The sequence below is a fragment of the Rhinichthys klamathensis genome, unplaced genomic scaffold (genome assembly GCF_029890125.1).
Source record: "Rhinichthys klamathensis goyatoka isolate OS25496 unplaced genomic scaffold, OSU_Roscu_1.1 h1tg000132l_1, whole genome shotgun sequence".
Lineage (NCBI taxonomy): Eukaryota > Metazoa > Chordata > Actinopteri > Cypriniformes > Leuciscidae > Rhinichthys > Rhinichthys klamathensis.
Window position 1 is genome coordinate 634886 of NW_026606667.1, and position 19876 is coordinate 654761.

General features: G+C 41.1%; 1 protein-coding gene across 1 annotated transcript in view; it reads right to left on the minus strand.

The window, feature by feature from the left end:
• LOC130089428 (astrotactin-2-like) overlaps nt 1–19876 on the minus strand; it is a 482727-nt gene that overhangs the window by 230615 nt on the left and 232236 nt on the right. The window contains exon 7 of the mRNA XM_056256733.1: nt 14702–14869. Within this exon, the coding sequence (XP_056112708.1) occupies nt 14702–14869 (168 nt within the window). The remainder of the gene's footprint in view (nt 1–14701; nt 14870–19876) is intronic.

The following is a 19876-nucleotide window of genomic DNA, read 5'->3' on the forward strand; positions in this document are numbered from 1 at the left end:
GTGAAAAGGGAAAAAACATCCAGTATGCGGCAGTCCTGTGGGCGAAAATGCCTTGTTGATGCTAGAGGTCAGAGGAGAATGGGCCGACTGATTCAAGCTGATAGAAGAGCAACTTTGACTGAAATAACCACTCGTTACAACCGAGGTATGCAGCAAAGCATTTGTGAAGCCACAACACGCACAACCTTGAGGCGGATGGGCTACAACAGCAGAAGACCCCACCGGGTACCACTCATCTCCACTACAAATAGGAAAAAGAGGCTACAATTTGCAAGAGCTCACCAAAATTGGACATTTGAAGACTGGAAAAATGTTGCCTGGTCTGATGAGCCTCGATTTCTGTTGAGACATTCAGATGTTAGAGTCAGAATTTGGCGTAAACAGAATGAGAACATGGATCCATCATGCCTTGTTACCACTGTGCAGGCTGGTGGTGGTGGTGTAATGGTGTGGGGGATGTTTTCTTGGCACACTTTAGGCCCCTTAGTGCCAATTGGGCATCGTTTAAATGCCACGGCCTACCTGAGCATTGTTTCTGACCATGTCCATCCCTTTATGGCCACCATGTACCCATCCTCTGATGGCTACTTCCAGCAGGATAATGCACCATGTCACAAAGCTCGAATCATTTCAAATTGGTTTCTTGAACATGACAATGAGTTCACTGTACTAAAATGGCCCCCACAGTCACCAGATCTCAACCCAATAGAGCATCTTTGGGATGTGGTGGAACGGGAGCTTCGTGCCCTGGATGTGCATCCCACAAATCTCCATCAACTGCAAGATGCTATCCTATCAATATGGGCCAACATTTCTAAAGAATGCTTTCAGTACCTTGTTGAATCAATGCCACGTAGAATTAAGGCAGTTCTGAAGGCGAAAGAGGGTCAAACACAGTATTAGTATGGTGTTCCTAATAATCCTTTAGGTGAGTGTATATCAAGCATTGCACACTACACACACACATCGCATGAGGGATCCAGTGCTGTCAGAGACATAGTTTAGCCATTGTATATAATTTAGCAGCACTTTGATCAAGAACATACGATTCATTTATTTCAAGTCTTCATTTCCATTACAAAGGCCTCCTGGAGTCCTTATGTTTAACATTCAGAATGAAGCATCAGTGTTTGCCTATTGTGTGGATTCTGCTGACACGTGGGATTATTTGCACGCCCAAACAACACTGGCGCCGTGCCTTCTCTTTCTCACGGCCCGATGGCGAAAATAAAGATTCCAGCAATGATTCTGATCAGAGGCTTTTTGTCTTTTTTTAAATATCTGAACTCTGGTGATTAATAGATGCTTTCATTAAAATGCTTCTCGCGAAAGGCCAATTTTCTGATTTCAAGGTTCAACGCGTGGGCACTGGAAAAGAGATATTGTTGTTCGGATGAATATTTCCCGGTGTTACACAATTCCGAGGGAAGCAATTCCGCCTATGGACCTTGAGAAGATTTATCATGTTACACTCCCACAGAGACATATGGACAAGTGTAGAGAGAGAGAGAAAATAGGGCTGATAAACTCTGAACACTATGAAATGACAGAGCCATTTTGTCCTCTATTAGTTGTCTGTGTGTGTGGGGGGGAGAGAGAGAGAGAGAGAGAGAGAGAGTGCAAACGAGGAATATTTATAACAGATGAATACAAGAGAGGCTTGGCTAGCTTTTATTAAGTCGTGAGCAAAACATATATTTCTCAAGCCGCCCGTGAGAGAGGAGAGCAGGGCAGAGAATCGGAGATGATGACCTTGTGGTTTAATCAAAAGCTGGTTGTGGGCCGAGATTGGGCTGGCGTCGGGCCCGGGCGGCTGAACGCTTTCTCACTGACTCAGTGTGTGTGTGTGTGTGTGTGGAAAGACAAGAGTCTTCTATCGGCACATTCTCCATCTCGCTCGACACGGAGAGAAGCGTCTGATAACACTCGGCCTGGCTGTGGTCACGGCAGGACCTCGAGATACGCCAGACATCGCATAACTCTCCGTTTATTTAAATTCAGTGGTGATATAGTGCTGGGGACGTTCATGCTGTGATGCTTAATAAGCACTGGAATTACACTCCAGTCTATGATTTTGTGTCTGTTTAACACTTAAATGCATACCTCGGGTCTTTAGTGACCCGGGACGTCTTTCACTACCCTCTTCCTCATTAATTTTTTTAAAGTTAGACATCTACCTTCTTAGTATTCCTCAATCAATTCATTAATATAGCAAGGAAAAAATGCCTGTTTTCCCATTTATTCAAATTTTTTTTTTTAAATGTGGTTAGTTCAGTTCACAATGTCATGACAAAAACAAGTCATGAGAGCAAAAAAAATGGATTTGGGTCACGTTTAGTTCAGACTGCACGTAGCCTAAGGTTCTCAGGAGAATCAGGGATCAAAACACATGAACAGAACAACCAACGCGATCAGACAAAGAACGTAACAAACACAGGACTATGAACACAAAGAATAATCAATGAAAGGAAACGAGAAACAGGTGTAACCAAACAATGAATCACCATGGAAACCAATGCAAACATAGGAAACAGAACCATCTCAAGCTAAACTCGAACACAAACCAGACCGTAGCAGATTGATTTGTTTCCAGTTTACACTCCTGGTAAACCATTTCCTAGCATCATTACTCCAGTCTTCAGTGTCACATGATCCTTCAGAAGTCACTGTAATATGCTGATTTGAAATGAAGAAACATTTATGATTATGTGCTGCTTTTTTTTCCAGGATTTTTTGTTGAATATAAAATTCAGAAGAACAGCATTTACTTAAAATAGATTTTTTTTGTAACATTATAAACATCTTTACTGAATAAACGTTAAGTTCCAGTTTCTACTCTTGACATTATTCACATGTATCAGTGTGTCAGTTTATTTGTCCTCAATGTCACTCTCTACTGCACTGTTTCATGCAGTTTCCCCATTATTTACTTGTGTGTGGCGTGAGTTGGATTGTCCCGCAGCCGGCGTCTTATCGAGCGCTCAAACATTTGACTTTCATTGGGTGGCTTTCAGCAGGATCACAGCAGCAGGATATGAATTTAGAATGAATATGATTATGAATATGATTCGGCTTCCTGTTTATGGCAGATCATCAGCGCTCGCTGGTCTCTCTCACTCCGGTGTTTGTAAGTCTGCAAGCCTGGAACGGTCTCCGAACAATCTGCAGCAATAAACAACGATAGTGTGTGTGTGTGTGGGACTGATCGAGAGACATCAGAGGAGCGGTGTTTACCGTGTTTCATCTGAGATAAGATGAGATGATGTCATAAGTCAGTTCTCCTCAACTTTACACAGGTTTCATGTACGAATATAAGTCAGTTCTCCTCAACTTTACACAGGTTTCATGTACGAATATAAGTCAGTTCTCCTCAACTTTACACAGGTTTCATGTATGCAGAATAACCGCCGGTGTTGTTCAATATGTTACTAGTAAACATGCATGCATATGTTAAAACCTATCAAATAACATTTTTGTGAAATGTTTTCACTATATGACTTGATGGTCATTCATTAGATGCTTTATAATATAATGCAGACTTTTATACAGAATTAGTGTCAAACTGGTGATGTTTGGCCTGAACAGTTTGAGACCCACTGGTTTAATGGTTTTCTAGAACATGTTGGGATCCGTCTTAAGGGCCCTCCAGATAAAATATGCAATTTCAATGCTGAATAATGCATAACTTGAATACCACACTTTTCCCTTTCCTCTATAATATCTATAATATAGTGCACACACACACACACACACACAAGTGTACGCTGTAAACGAGTTGAATACACTGAGCGAATCTGAGTACATGAATTGCCTCAAAGCAAAGATCTTAATAGGAGGTTTCCATTGTGGTGAAGAATAAAGACAAGCAAACTGCTATTACACAAAACAGCCATGTAAGTAGTTTCAATTAACAACTTTAAATAGATGTAATATCTCTACTCATTGTAAATTATATCAGCCCCCGTGATTTGTATAATAACTTTCCCCACCAAATGAGCTGCTTGTGTACAACAAGTGTTGAGATCCAACTGTGAAAACACACGTAACATCATTCTTACACAGAGCAGAGAGCATCAGAGGATTCTTAGAGAAAGATTATTCTTGTTCACTCAACCAGTAAACACCCACAAGAACACAATGGAGTCTTACAACATCAAGATGCTGATAATGAAAACACAAAATAAATCTCCTGCCAATTATCTCTATTTGTTATTTCTGCATCTTCCATATAAAAGCACAGCTGCATGTCTTCAACTGTTTTATTATGCTATAGTTGTTAAAACAACCCATATGTATACATCATAACCTGATTTTTACATTTATGATGAATACTATGGTTTACATGTATGAGAGAGAGAGAGAGAGAGAGAGAGAGAGAGAGAGAGAGAGAGAGAGAGAGAGAGAGAGAGAGAGAGAGAGAGAGAGAGAGAGAGAGAGTTTTGTAATTAATTAATAAACAGTGGAAATGGTCACAATTGAGTCATAGGATCAATATCAATTTTTATTTTATTTTATTAACAACTTTGAAATAATGCAGAATATTACATTTTACACCTCAGTGCATGTAATTCAGTTTGTTAAAACATGCAACATTAAAAAATACCAGGATTTAACAGCAATAAAATACTGTATGCTAGGTCATTTTAGATCGAAACCCAACAAATTACTGCAGCAAAAAAAAAAAAAAAATGCATTGTGGGATAATAGTGTAAATAAACAATGTTTGAAGTCACCATTATTGTGGTTATTGTTCCCTTTGGCTGAGAACTTGGAGCTAATTTGCATGCCAGTGTATTTTTGTTTCTCAACCGTACACAGAAAAAGTTGTATTTAATTACCGCAATATTATTACAACCCCAGCTCTCTTAATGGCTATTAAAAGACTATAGACGGCATTACTTATACTGCATAATACTGCTATATATATATATATAATGTTGATTGTGAATTATGACACTGTTTTTCTGCTTCATTTATTTATTTATTTATTTATTTATTTATTTATTTCTAATAGTTGTGTTCTGAGAGAATATTAAAGTCACCCTGTGGTGAAAATCCAGCTTTTAATGTTGTTTATATGTCTATGTGGTGTTTTTAATATGCTTTAAGACAAACCATGTGTAAGTTCATAAGTCGACAGCATTGCTGAGTATTTTCTCCTTATATTAAAACTGCAGTGAACCAAAGACAGTCTCAAAAACACGGTTTGAAATCGCTGGTGTTTCTGACGTCACAAACGACCTTGTAACCAATCAGATCAACGTGTGATCGTCAACCAGTGGATCTCTGAGCTGAGGGAGTGAGTGGAGGCGGGCTTCATTTGCATATTCATAGAACCGCATACACTATATGAGGCAAGGGTTTCGAGTTACATTCAAGATATTTTAAGGCATACATCATTTTTTCAAGGAAAAAACATTTAAATAAGTCATTTTGGTGATCAAAGATGAGTTTTAAGGAATGAAATAATTAACTCCAGGGGGACTTTAAGTACTTCATTCTAGTTCCTCATGAAGCCACAATTTTTTTTGTCCAGATTTCAATTTTGTCTTCAAAAAAAAAAAAAAAAAGGATCTGCATTGATTTTACAGTAAAATTCTGAACAGCGATCAGAACACAGTAACAAAACTGCTATATGTAATTCAAGTTATGACTACACTATAAAAAATGCTGGGTTGTTTCAACCCAAATTTGGGTCAAATATGGACAAACCCAAATGTTGGGTTAAAAATGTCATTAAAAAATTTACAGTTGAAAGTGAAATTTGAAGTTGGGTTAAAATTTTTAATAAAACTTTTAACACAACATTTGGGTTTGTCCATATTTGACCCAAATTTGGGTTACAACAACGCAGCATTGTGAGTGATTTGAACTGCTTAACCTTTATTTCATAACAAATGTGTTCTGAGAGGAAATCAGTTACATATTGGTGAATTGTGACGTCACACGAAAGTCAAGTCATTTTCATTTATATAGCGCTTTTAACAATGAATTGTTTCAAAGCAGCTTTACAGAGATAAACATATAATTTAAGGTAACAGATTGTTTTGGCGTTATACATTTATGACGAAACATTCAGCAATGCAGCCTTATGATGATTTTATCATTTTCCCCCCTAAATTTCTAGTTTTCTGACAAAAAAAGGATAGATAAACAGCAATAAGAACGAAGTAAAATACAGAATTTTATCAAAATAAATTGCTATTTAATCTTGTACAATCTGAGTGATTTTTACAGTGTGCATTTATCCCTTCATGGTCTTTTTCCACTGCTTGCTTTTGTACTGCGGTGTATCTGCTGTCTTCATGCACACACGGTTAAAGTGAAAAGCGAAAAAGAATCCCATTATACAGTAAATGTACATGTGCCAAAAAAAAAAAAAACCTCTGCTATCTATACATGGTAGATATAGAAACTACAACAATGAAGCGAGTGACGGCTCCATCTGTCAGCTCACCCTTTATTCGGCTGCTGTTCTGATTAGACATTATTTCGGCAAGCCTGGAGTCTAGTGTAAATGGCTGAGTGAGCAGATGAAATAGAGACTCTAAGAGGACTCAACTGGTACAAGATGAAGAGAGGAACGCATCGGCTCTTGACCGAGCGTTCAGCTGATGCTAAGCACAAAATCGCTCTCTGTACTGAGCCGGAGAGATTACAACTCTCTCTCATTAACATGACAATATCTCTACAGCTCCAGCGCCATCCTCAATGCTTACATACGGAAAAAAGCATCAGGCAAATCAATGATTTTAGACTATCACTCCAAGAAAAACATCAATAGAGTTTTGATTGCTCTCCAAACCATTGACTCCAGCTGCCTTTATGAGAAGCCCTCTTTTGTCATTTAAATATCATAAATACGGCATGATCCAGTAAGTATAATGCATGTGTCGCCATGTGTTGATTGATTTAATGTGCTGTGTGTGTGTGTGTATTGTTATTGCTATGCACTCTGCTAATATTAATGATTGTAATTGTGCATGTGTGGCACTGACTAATGTCCAGTGATAAATCTAGGCTTAACTGCTCACATAAACAAGGGTCGGCCACTGTTAAACATGAGTGATTGAATGGCAATCCATGCACATGCAATACTGTTTTATGGTTATAATATATATGCATTAAAATAATGTGAGAATGTCCAGTATCAGTATCAGCAGAGATATGCAAGCATTGTAGACATGCAGTCTAACTGCACATACTCTGCACATGCGCCTGGTATTATTTTAACTTATTAATGGATCTACAAGGTGGCAACACTAGGCCCGCAGTTAAAGAAGCAACAGAACAACCACAAACTATCAGAAACCGTCATTCAAACAGAAACAAGATTAGTTTTTCTTACCCAATTGGCAAATCCTTTAGCAAAGACTCACTTCATTTTGATTTATTTCCCCAGAAAACAAAACATAATATCGTATGGCATTTTACTACTTTAGTACATGCATCTTGATTCAAGAATTTTTAGATATTTGGACTGGAAACAAGATAATTATACTAAGTAAGAAAAGCATTCTGATGCATATGGCGCACAGAATTGGAAACACTGCGGGAGTTTCATCGGATTGGATGAATTCTGCGGGGAGAAATGCGTGTTGCGTTCTTTAAAGCCTCTCATGGAAGATGAAAGTTGTTGGGTTTATAATTGTGACAATGAACACTTATCAGGATCAAAAAATTCTGGATTTGCAAACAATTGTGAAGTTCAAAATATCGACTCTTTAAAATACATCCAAGAGTTTTACACGCTGGTCTGTAATAGAGCGCAACAGCCGGTTCCGGAAGTAAAAACTCCATTCATTTTCTCCATTAGGAAAATAATTGACTTAATAAACTTAATAAACATTTAAAGACAGACCTACTGTGAGCTACGAGGTTGTTAATCGATGGTATTTGCTTGTGTTGAAGATGTTAGCTTGCATTATTTCAGCTTATTTTTTAAATAATTGTGGAATTCCTGGTGGAAAACCCCTCTGTTACGACTGTATCCTTGGTTCCCTGAAGCGGGAACTCTACTGTATTGATTGACGCTGTGCGGGACTGCGTCGAAGCACGTGTGAAATCAGTCCAATGACCAAGCGTGTGACCAGTCCAGTGACCAAGCGTGTGACCAGTCCAGTGACCAAGCGTGTGACCAGTCCAGTGACCAAGCGTGTGACCAGTCCAGTGACCAAGCGTGCCGCACAAGCCCTGAAAAGTGAAGCCAAAGCGCCTCAATCGCCCCCTGGTGGCCGGTCCTAGTATAGGTCATAAACCCCGCCAGTGAGACCAACTAAACAATTAAATTACACTTCAAATATCTTTTTTCCAAAGATTTCTGTCATTTACTGTAGTTTTTATCACGCTGATGTAAGTTCAAGTGTTTGTTTTTAAAATAAATTTGTTTTTAGTTAGTTATTTGATGCGGTGGTGGTGACGTCATGATTGACAGCTGTGATTGACAGGTTCTCTGAGTGAAGTAAGTCACTGAAGCACCAACAGACTTTTTTTCGGGATCTTCGGAGGCCTGAGGAGATTGGAGCTAAATTCTAAATCTAAATTTCTATAATTCATCTTTAAAAAGTGCAGGAGCGTGTGCTTGCTATTGATTCTGCGAGAGTGAGGGTGGGGCCTTGATTTCGCGGCTTTACTTCCTGCTCACGACTGCGCAGGTCTGGTACCGAGATCGCTACTGCGCAGATCTGGTACCGAGATCGCTACTGCGCGGGTCTGGTCCCGAGATCGCTACTGCGCAGGTCTGGTCCCGAGATCGCTACTGCGTGGGTCTGGTCCCGAGATCGCTACTGCGTGGGTCTGGTCCCGAGATCGCTACTGCGTGGGTCTGGTCCCGAGATCGCTACTGCGCGGGTCTGGTCCCGAGATCGCTACTGCGCGGGTCTGGTCCCGAGATCGCTACTGCGCGGGTCTGGTCCCGAGATCGCTACTGCGCGGGTCTGGTCCCGAGATCGCTACTGCGCGGGTCTGGTCCCGAGATCGCTACTGCGCGGGTCTGGTCCCGAGATCGCTACTGCGCGGGTCTGGTCCCGAGATCGCTACTGCGCGGGTCTGGTCCCGAGATCGCTACTGCGCAGGTCTGGTCCCGAGATCGCTACTGCGCGGGTCTGGTCCCGAGATCGCTACTGCGCGGGTCTGGTCCCGAGATCGCTACTGCGCAGGTCTGGTCCCGAGATCGCTACTGCGCAGGTCTGGTCCCGAGATCGCTACTGCGCGGGTCTGGTCCCGAGATCGCTACTGCGCGGGTCTGGTCCCGAGATCGCTACTGCGCGGGTCTGGTCCCGAGATCGCTACTGCGCGGGTCTGGTACCAAGATCGCTACTGGGCGGGTCTGGTCCCGAGATCGCTACTGCGCGGGTCTGGTCCCGAGATCGCTACTGCGCGGGTCTGGTACCAAGATCGCTACTGTGCGGGTCTGGTACCGAGATCGCTAATGCGCAGGTCTGGTCCCGAGATCGCTACTGCGCGGGTCTGTTACCGAGATCGCTACTGCGCGGGTCTGGTAGCGAGATCGCTACTGCGCAGGCCTGGTCCCGAGATCGCTACTGCGCAGGTCTGGTCCCAAGATCGCTACTGCGCGGGTCTGTTACCGAGATCGCTAATGCGCAGGTCTGGTCCCGAGATCGCTACTGCGCGGGTCTGGTCCCGAGATCGCTACTGCGCGGGTCTGGTACCAAGATCGCTACTGTGCGGGTCTGGTCCCGAGATCGCTAATGCGCAGGTCTGGTCCCGAGATCGCTACTGCGCGGGTCTGTTACCGAGATCGCTACTGCGCAGGTCTGGTAGCGAGATCGCTACTGCGCAGGCCTGGTCCCGAGATCGCTACTGCGCAGGTCTGGTCCCAAGATCGCTACTGCGCGGGTCTGTTACCGAGATCGCTAATGCGCAGGTCTGGTCCCGAGATCGCTACTGCGCGGGTCTGGTACCGAGATCGCTACTGCGCGGGTCTGGTACCGAGATCGCTACTGCGCAGGCCTGGTCCCGAGATCGCTACTGCGCAGGTCTGGTACCTAGATCGCTACTGCGCGGGTCTGGTCCCGAGATCGCTAATGCGCAGGTCTGGTCCCAAGATCGCTACTGCGCGGGTCTGTTACCGAGATCGCTACTGCGCGGGTCTGGTACCGAGATCGCTACTGCGCAGGCCTGGTCCCGAGATCGCTACTGCGCGGGTCTGGTCCCGAGATCGCTACTGCGCGGGTCTGGTACCGAGATCGCTACTGCGCGGGTCTGGTACCGAGATCGCTACTGCGCAGGCCTGGTCCCGAGACCGCTACTGCGCGGGTCTGATCCCGAGAACGCAGACTCAAGTTCCAAGATGTCAGCGCCATATCGGGACACTCACGGCTTCACTTCTGACCAGTGGAAGAGAGCGAAGGGGCGTCGTCCATCTTTTTTTACAGTCTATGGTGGTGACGTCATGAACCAGGAAGTATAAAGCATACACAAACAGTGAAACACTAGATTCTAATGACTTTTTTTGTACGGTAGTATACTGGCAACCAGAGCTGCCGTACGATCAAACCAATGACACTGGTGTTGTGGGCATCACGCTCTGCCAGTTGAGCGACAGGAACAGAAACACTCAGAGGAGGATGGCAAGGACTGCTGGTGGCACACGGGACAGCAATGCTCTCGTCTGGACTAATGAAACTAATGACTGGCCAGCCTCCAGCGTATGCAATCAAACCTCAGCTGCTCATCCAGAACGCTGCAATCCTGACTGATAGTCAACCTCCTCAAGTGCTCCCACAGTCACACCACTGCCAGACTCCTATTCCTGCAACGGTCTACGGCACACCGCGGCACCGCGTCACCACTTTGACATTCAAATGAGAAGCACTACAGCCAACTAGTAATACAGCACTACTAAAGGCATCAACCAACTTTAACAAAGATATAAATAGCTTGGAATAATTCAGATTTTTAATGCAATTATTTTATAAAAAATAAAGTGACATATTGTTACAATTTAAAGCAACTGTTTTATATTTTAATATTTATGTAATCAAAGCTGAATTTTCAGCATCATTACTCCAGTCTTCAGTGTCACATGATCCTTCAGAAATCATTGTAATATGATGATTTGCTGCTCATTTATGATTATTATCGATGTTGAAAACATTTAAAATTTAATTTTTTAATGAATAGAAAGTTCTCTAAAACAGAAGTTGATTGAAATATAAATATTTTGTAACATGATAAATGTGTTTACAGTCACTTTTGATCAATTTAATGTGCCCTTGCTGAATAAAAGTATTAATGTCTTATTTATGGCATCAGTGATTATATGCATGTATAGCTCATTGCTAGTTGACGTTAGTTAATGCATTTAACCAGTGTTAACAAATGGACCTCAGTATAAAGTGAACCATTATGTCTTTGTAGACTTCTGTTTTTTGTTTGTGGCTATCTGTGTTTTTAGATAGCATTGTTTAACTGTATTTCACTTTGGTAATATCATTTGGTTTTCATCTCTGTCTTTCAAATGCCTTGTTTAGCACATGCAGCACTTTCCAGATTCACCTTCACATTTATGAATCTAGTCTGTAATGTTGATTCAGGCGTTCATGCATCACCAGTGACAGTGCATTAGTGATTTCATGCAGCTTTTACAGTATGTGCTAAAAGCAGAAGAGATATAATCCAATACAGGTTTACTCCTATATTGTCCCCTCCTTTTCTTTTAGAGTAAGCCCAGTTAAAAGAGAGTAAGGAGAGGTAGATAATGCATCTAAATGTCAGGTCACAGAACACTGGCTTAAAGATCGCAAGCTTTCATGGGGAGATCTAAAAATAAATGCAGGCAACAGACCTATATGACGAACTAGAACTGTATTCAAAGACATTTACAATGGCCGAGGCCAAACAATGAAAGGAGAAACATCTCCGAGTGTTGTTCTTTGCTCGGTTTTTAACTAAAAGGAAACGTTCAAATGGCTTAAAACAGACGCGATAGCTGATTGGAACGAGTGATGTTCGACGGCGGCATCCATCTTTGTAATGTAGGCTACAAAATCATGTTCAAAATCCCAGCGCTGTCGTCATCGTGTAAAGCCCGCCCCAACGCTTCTGATTGGTGCCTCGATTTCGACGGATTGGAAATGGGCTTGAATGAGCTCTTTGCCAGACTAACTTTCAGAGCAAATCTAAATTTGCCGGAAGTTGTCTGGGTTTTCCCAGGCTACAAATGGGAAACATTTTCACAGTAAATAAACTTGTGCACTTACAATTTGCTGTTTTATAATGCTGTTATAAATGTATAACTAATCTTAGCATGAGACTTGTGTGACAGAATCACAGTCTTGGCAGTGAATTGTGTGTTCGTCAATCATTGTGTCACAATCAAATTGACTGTAAACTTTTCCCCCCCCCGCTGTCTAAAGAGCACCATGTGTTACAGCTCTTGACTATATTGCAAAAGAGCAGCTACAAAGACAGATTTCTAGACAATAACTGTAAATGTCAAGCGTGAGGCTCGTAAGCCCTGGGCCTGAGACGTCAGCGGGCTTGTGTTATTCCCACGATCCCCCGGCATCGGCACGCTTATCAAACTGCAAACCGACTCAACCTGACTGAGACCTTGAGCGACAGATTACCACTGAAGGTCATGAGCAAATAAATGTGTTTCCCCATAAGTGTGTGTGTGTGTGTCAGATGCCAGCTTTTTTTTAATGCATGTATGATAACTGTGAGGTGAATCTGTTTCTCAGATGCTGTAGCCTAACTTTACTGCAATTAATTAATTATTTATTTTACTGGTTATTCCACTTCAAACTATAAAAACATATTTTAAGATGTTATAAATAAAACAGTAGTTTCTTGTAATACACACTCTAAAAAATGCTGGGTTGTTTCAACCCAAATTTGGGTCAAATATGGACAAACCCAAATGTTGGGTTAAAAATGTAATTAAAAAATGTACAGTTGAAAGTGAAAGTTGAAGTTGGGTTAAAATTTTAAATTACATTTTTAACCCAACATTTGGGTTTGTCCATATTTGACCCAAATTTGGGTTAAAACAACCCAGAATTGTTTAGAGTGCATACTTCAATAATCTTTATTTCAGTCTTTAAACATTTTACATTCAATTGAATGTGAACATTTGTTTCTTTGTGATTATCTGTGAAATGTATTACCAATTTCTGAGTGAAAAGCGTTTCAAAGTAAATTCTACAACTAATTTGTTTTTCAGTGCAGAGAACATGCTTTACATTTTTTTTTATTAATAATTTATTCTGTTCAATTATGCATGGTAACTTTGGATCACATCTCTAACACTGGCAGATATTCATTAATGTATTGCTTATTTTAAGAAAACAATATATAATTTCTAGCTTTCTATGCAATATAAATGGCTAAAGCATTTTTCAACATCCTTTACTCTTGTGAAAAAAAACCACTTGTGTTTTGGAAGACTGTGTTTTCTGACTAGAGAAGACCTTCTATAACAGCCAACACTTCTCAACCTGTAGCTTTTGATTGCATTCACACTGAAGCTAAGCAGGGTTAAGCCTTCCCTGCTGAAAAACAAACAGACAAACAAACAACTAAAGCCTAGTTCACACTACATGATTTTAAAACTTCCGGCTGAACTGTGCGGTTCACACTACAGTTGGCAACGTGATTGATCCGCAACACGGGGTAACGCACTACACGAGTTGACAACAACTCTGTCACCCAACGATTCTCTACAAAAAATCTTGTCTACAAAATCACGCGATAAAACGAACCAGAAATTACGCAAATAATACCGCCAGCGATACCCAATACCCAGCGAAGAAGACTGACCTCAACCCATGCCTTGCTCTGATTGGCTGTAGCTCATGACATCACGTGAGCTTGAGTCACGCGACAGCTCTGGATATCTAGCATGCTAGATATTTTTCTGGGCTCGGCGAGGCGTCTGCGAGGCGTCTGCGAGCGTCTTTGATGCGTTGTTGGCTCTTTCATACTAACAGATTGGCGAGCGTTCATCGCCCGCTAATCCCCCGCGATTTGCACGCGATAACACCCTGAACTGTCGGCGAGCTCAACGATTTGCAAATCGGGCTTAAATCGGGCTTAAAATCATGTAGTGTGAACTAGGCTTTAGCTGGTTTAATCTGGATGTAGCTGGTTTAATTCGGTCAAACTGGTCTCCCAACCTGGCAAAGATGGTTCCAGTTGGTTGTTCATCTGGTCTCCCAGCCTGACCATGTAAAGGAGTGTCTGCTTACCCAGCTACGACCAGGCTAAATTAAATTAAATCTAAATTAATAGCTTTTATTAAAATATATATTTTTTTATATTACATAATGAACCTTAATATATTAGGTTACTCCAAAAAACTTAAATTTAAGGGTAAGATCAGGTGGGGACTGCTCTTTTTAACGTAACAATTGCAGGTTACCACTTTTTACAGTGGTTTAGCTGTTTTCCCTTGTCTTCAGCAGGATAGTTCTACAAAGATGGCAATATCCGAAATCTTTGTCCTTGTGGGGAATTGTTTTTTGATCCACATGAGGCAAACAGCTGATAAATAAGTGATGCTTTTTGAAAATGTAAAAAATGCAGAAAGTGTGTGTGTGATGGGAAGGTTTAGGGGTAGGGTTAGTGTAAGGGGAGAGAATATACAGTTTGTACAGTGTCATTAGGTCTATGGAATGTCCCCATAAAACATGAAAACACAATGTGTGAGTGTGTGTGTGTGTGTGTGTTGACTCACCAGTGTCCTGGTCACAGAGCTGTTCACAGGGGTCAGTTGTCCTCTGACCGCAGTAGTCTCTCACCCACTGGGTAGAAGTGTTGGTCTGGTAGTACAGGGTCAGTTTGGCTGGATTTAACCAGTTGGAGACGTCCAGATAACTGCCCATGCTAACCACAAAACTGCTTCCTATAGCAAAAAAAAAAAAGAGGAAAAAGTTTCACATTTATCTTAAGATCCTTTTCACATGAACATCATTCCTAACATGTCCTACACAAAAAAAAATGGTGTAAGATTTACATTTAAACTATTTTCATTCATAAATTTCACAAACAATTATAAAGAAACTGCAAATAACACTTTGATTTAAAAGTGACATTTTGAAGTAGAAAGACTGAAATTGTATTTTCTTATAAATCATGTTTTTTTTTAAATAAAAAAACACAGTCAGGCATAATGAACAAACTGCTCATTTCCATACAAGAAAAAAGTACGTTCTGTTTTTTGTTGTTGTTGTCTTTAATATTTGAAGCGTCAGGCTTTTATGGCTCATATGATATAATTAGAACTCAAACTTGAGGATAAACACCCTGATTTTATTAAGTGTGACATTATTTCGTTTACTTATTTAAGTGACTGTTCAAAATTAAATTCACATTAAAACCAGGTCAGAATCTCTTGAAACATCTGAAGATTTCCAGGCCTCTCTTGCAGTGACTAAGACTAGTGTTTAAGAGTCCTCCATCACACAAACACTGAACAAGAAGGGACACAACATAGGAAGCCACTGCTCTCCAATAACATCGCTGTCAAAGCTCAGATCTCTCCCTAAAGCACAATTAAACCCTGTTTATAAATGTGTCCCCCCTTCTCTCTGTGTCCATCATCTCTCTACACCTGTCCTGTTCTGCTAATGTGTGAATTCAGCACTTCCCAAAGATAAGGGCGACTTAAACGAAATTGCTTTGCTGCTTCATAATCCTCTTTGTCGTCTTAAACCCGAGACCAGAGGCTGAACGGGACGTGTGGACGCCTGCCAGAAGCTGCACAGAGACACAGGGGTTTAACTCGGCGTGGCAGCGCTTGTGCCTGAACTTTACCACACGCCAATATGATGAGAAGCAGCAGAGAGAACAGCGAGAACTAGCTGAACATTCAACAAATATCCAATAAAACAATTCATTTGTGTTCAATGTTATTAACATGCGTTACTATAAAAATATATTTAAAAATACAGAAACAAAATTATTTTGAAAAGTAAAGATTCTGAAAGCATTGAAGGAGATACCATAATAATTTAATATATTTATATTTGTAACAACACATTATATTGTGTTATATGAAAAGATTAATATCATACTTTTTCAAATGAGGGTTTCATTATAAATATGGTGATTATCTCTAAGATAGACACCCAACTTAATATATGATATTTCCCATCTGAATCTTACTCATCAAATGGAAAAGTTACATGTAATGTAATATTAATGTAATTATTGTAACAGCAGGGGCTCCTTTTATTCCAAATATCATACTCTTATATATTCTTCCGTTATTGAAAAACTGTAGCTTTAATTACCTTGAACAAAACTGAAAATCATTTACAAAAACTTTGTCTCATTCAATAATGTTAGCGATTCTAATTTGCTACTTAAATCTACAACCTTTTAAAAACCATCAAATATTAGATCAAATTATTGCAGAATACAAAGCTGCCTTTTATTAATTAAATATTGTGCTATCCTAACAAACCATACATCAATGGAAAGCTGTGTGTGTGTGTGTGTGTGTGTGTGTGTGTTTGTGTTTGTGTGTGTGTGCAATGTAGTGCATTATTTCAAAACAATATCAAAGTGTACTAACTAATAAAACAAAATAAATATTCAACATAAAGGTATAGTGTTATAGTATAGGTACACACACACACACACACACACACACACACATTTTATCTGTATGTTAAATATTTATTTTGTTTTATTAGTCAGTACACTTTGATATTGTTTTGAAATAATTATTTGTGGCACATCAGGCATCATAAACCATCAAAGGGCTGCAAAATTCAATATCGCCCATCCGTTATTAACAGCCATATATACAGTGCCAGTTTTTTTTATGAATACCATATAAATAATTCAAATGGATGCACTCAAAATGTGCCATGCATTTTACTTTATTGTCGTTTTTTTACATTTACAGTTTATAATCCTCATAAACAGGAAGGCTATAGCATAAGCTAAATATACAGCTAAGAGCAGTGAACTATGTCTGAAATGAGTTTGACAAATTAAGGCCAATTTATACTTCTGCGTCGGGTGCGCGCAGTAGGTACGGCGTAGCATACGCACAGACGCATACCATACGCCGTACCCTTCGCCGTAACCTGACCCGCACCTCCTCAAAAATGTAACTACACGTCGCGACGACGCGGACCGCAAGATCTGTGATTGGTCGGCTTGGGAGCATCGCGTTTCCTCCTATGTATTTCCGGCGTGTTCTTCTGCACCGCCCGCCATTTTTAAATTCTAAGTACACCAAAACTGTTAAAAAAAACTACAAATTTACCTTTTCCACCTCGATAAGCTCCAACTCCAACATGATCTGCTCTATTTCAGTCGACATTGCTTGTAGTAACCTAAACTCAAAACAGCCGCGAGGAATCTTCTTCTTCTTGCCGCGAGGAATCTAAACCAAGGGGGTAATCCATCGACCGGAAGTTGAAGCCGGCCGGGTGCCGCCATGTTGTAGCAGAACTTCACTTGCGTTAGCATTTCCATTGACTCCCATTCATTTTGGCGTCACTTTGACAGCGAATAACTTTACATCTGAGGCGTTTAAAGACTCCATTTGTCCATTATTTATTTCTAAAGAAACACGACAATGTATAAAGTGCTCCATTACCTTCTATGTTACATTATGGCCCCGTAGAAGCAGTTTTAGTAAAAATAGGCTAACAATTGCGTCATAACCACTCGACTCTCTGTCGCGCTGTACAGAAGTTACCGTACAGACAGGAGGAGAAGCTCGCAGGCAATCGGGGGGACGTCCCGTCAAGGGAGAAGCCCATAGATAATGAGTCCATAAAAGCAACGGAATACTTACTCCTGCTCACTCACGCCAAAGAACTCTTTGCTCAAGTTCCCCGTCTCTGCAAGATTAACGTTGGCAATTTTCACGCACAGCTACTAGAAGAGTAACGTCTGTCAGACAGGTTGCTCACGTCATCAAGCTTAGTTTGAGTCGGTTTGAGTCGGCGCGTCAGGAACGGAAGTGCTCAAAAATCGCTAAAAATGGGCTTCAACTGTCTCAACTGAGTTCCAATGAGATGGCTCTGTCCATTTCTTATACTGTCTATGATCTAAACACAGTGGAACATTAAAACCCTCCGCCGCCAACTAGCGTTTCGGCGCTGTACTGCAGAGCAACGCAGACCTAAACGCAGAAGTATAAATGCCATAGACAGTAAAAGAAATGGACAGAGCGATCTCATTGGAACTGAGTTGAGACAGTTGAAGCCCATTTTTAGCGATTTTTGAGCACTTCCGTTCCTGACGCGCAGACTCAAACCGACTCAAACTAAGCTTGATGACGTGAGCAACCTGTCTGACAGACGTTACTCTTCTAGTAGCTGTGCGTGAAAACTGCCAACGTTAATCTTGCAGAGACGGGGAACTTGAGCAAAGAGTTCTTTGGCGTGAGTGAGCAGGAGTAAGTATTCCGTTGCTTTTATGGACTCATTATCTATGGGCTTCTCCCTTGACGGGACGTCCCCCCGATTGCCTGTGAGCTTCTCCTCCTGTCTGTACGGTAACTTCTGTACAGCGCGACAGAGAGTCGAGTGGTTATGACGCAATTGTTAGCCTATTTTTACTAAATCTGTTTCTACGGGGCTATATTGTAACATAGAAGGTAATGGAGCCCTTTATACATTTTCGTGTTTCTTTAGAAATAAATAATGGACAAATGGAGTCTTTAAACGCCTCAGATGTAAAGTTATTCGATGTCAAAGTGACGCCAAAATGAATGGGAGTCAATGGAAATGCTAACGCAAGTGAAGTTCTGCTACAACATGGCGGCACCCGGCCGGCTTCAACTTCCGGTCGATGGATTACCCCCTTGGTAAATGCTCATGACGGCGTCGCCTACGTGCGTAGCGTACGCCGTACACTACGGCGTACACTCGACGCAGAAGTATAAATTGGCCTTTAGTGGGGGTTTCAGTGTGTGTGTGTGTCCTAGCAAATTAAAAGGCTCATAAATCACCCAGATCATGTTTGTATTTGGATCCAGTGATGTGCAGATTTCTATAAGAGTGTGTTTAGCGGTTTGGGATACGAACGACATTATCTTCAAACCAGTATAAAACAATAAAGTATATGATTATATCTTCACTAATATATTAGTATATTCTAATATTGTGTGCGGCGCGCTACTCCAGTCTTTCAACACATTACTCATAATCATAATGAGGTTCCAGCAAGCAGGTTAAAGAAACAATTAGACAGTAATAATATATGGCACACATACAGTAGCAATGTGGTGCCCAGGTGGCATCTGTGATTTAGGTCATCTCAATACACCTGCAGTCTCACTATTCTCATCACTCTCATGTAGAGTATTCAAGACAGATTCAAAATATATACGTGTATTGCAAATAGATCATTTCCAGGGCTTGACATTTACGCCCGCAAACCCGCCGTATGTGTGTGTATTTCAGCAGTGGCGTGTATTAACACAGTCACTCCTGTTAGTCTCTTTGGCGGGCTGAATAGGCCTATAGGCCTAATATACATTTTTAAATTGTAGTCTTTTAAAAAAAGGCATCTGAAATAATAAACTGAGTGCAATCTAGTGTTGTCAAAAATATAGATTTTTCGATACATATCGATACTGAAATATCTGAAACGCACCAGCAACGCGTTCTCCCTCTTTAATCCGTCCGACAGCGAGTTGACACCCTTTACAGTCTATGGTTGACACACAAACCCGCGTCCCTTTACTCACTCGTTTAATTTGCTCCGAATGAATATTGTTGGTGTTACAGGGCGAGGGATTGCGCATATTGAGCATAATTCCCGCAGATTTTGTCCTCACAGCCAAAGTGCGTGCACATAAAGACAAGTATATTGGCTTTTTAAAACAGTATGATGGGTCCGTGCGTCAGGTCTTAAAGCAACAGCAGCCTAATATATACCG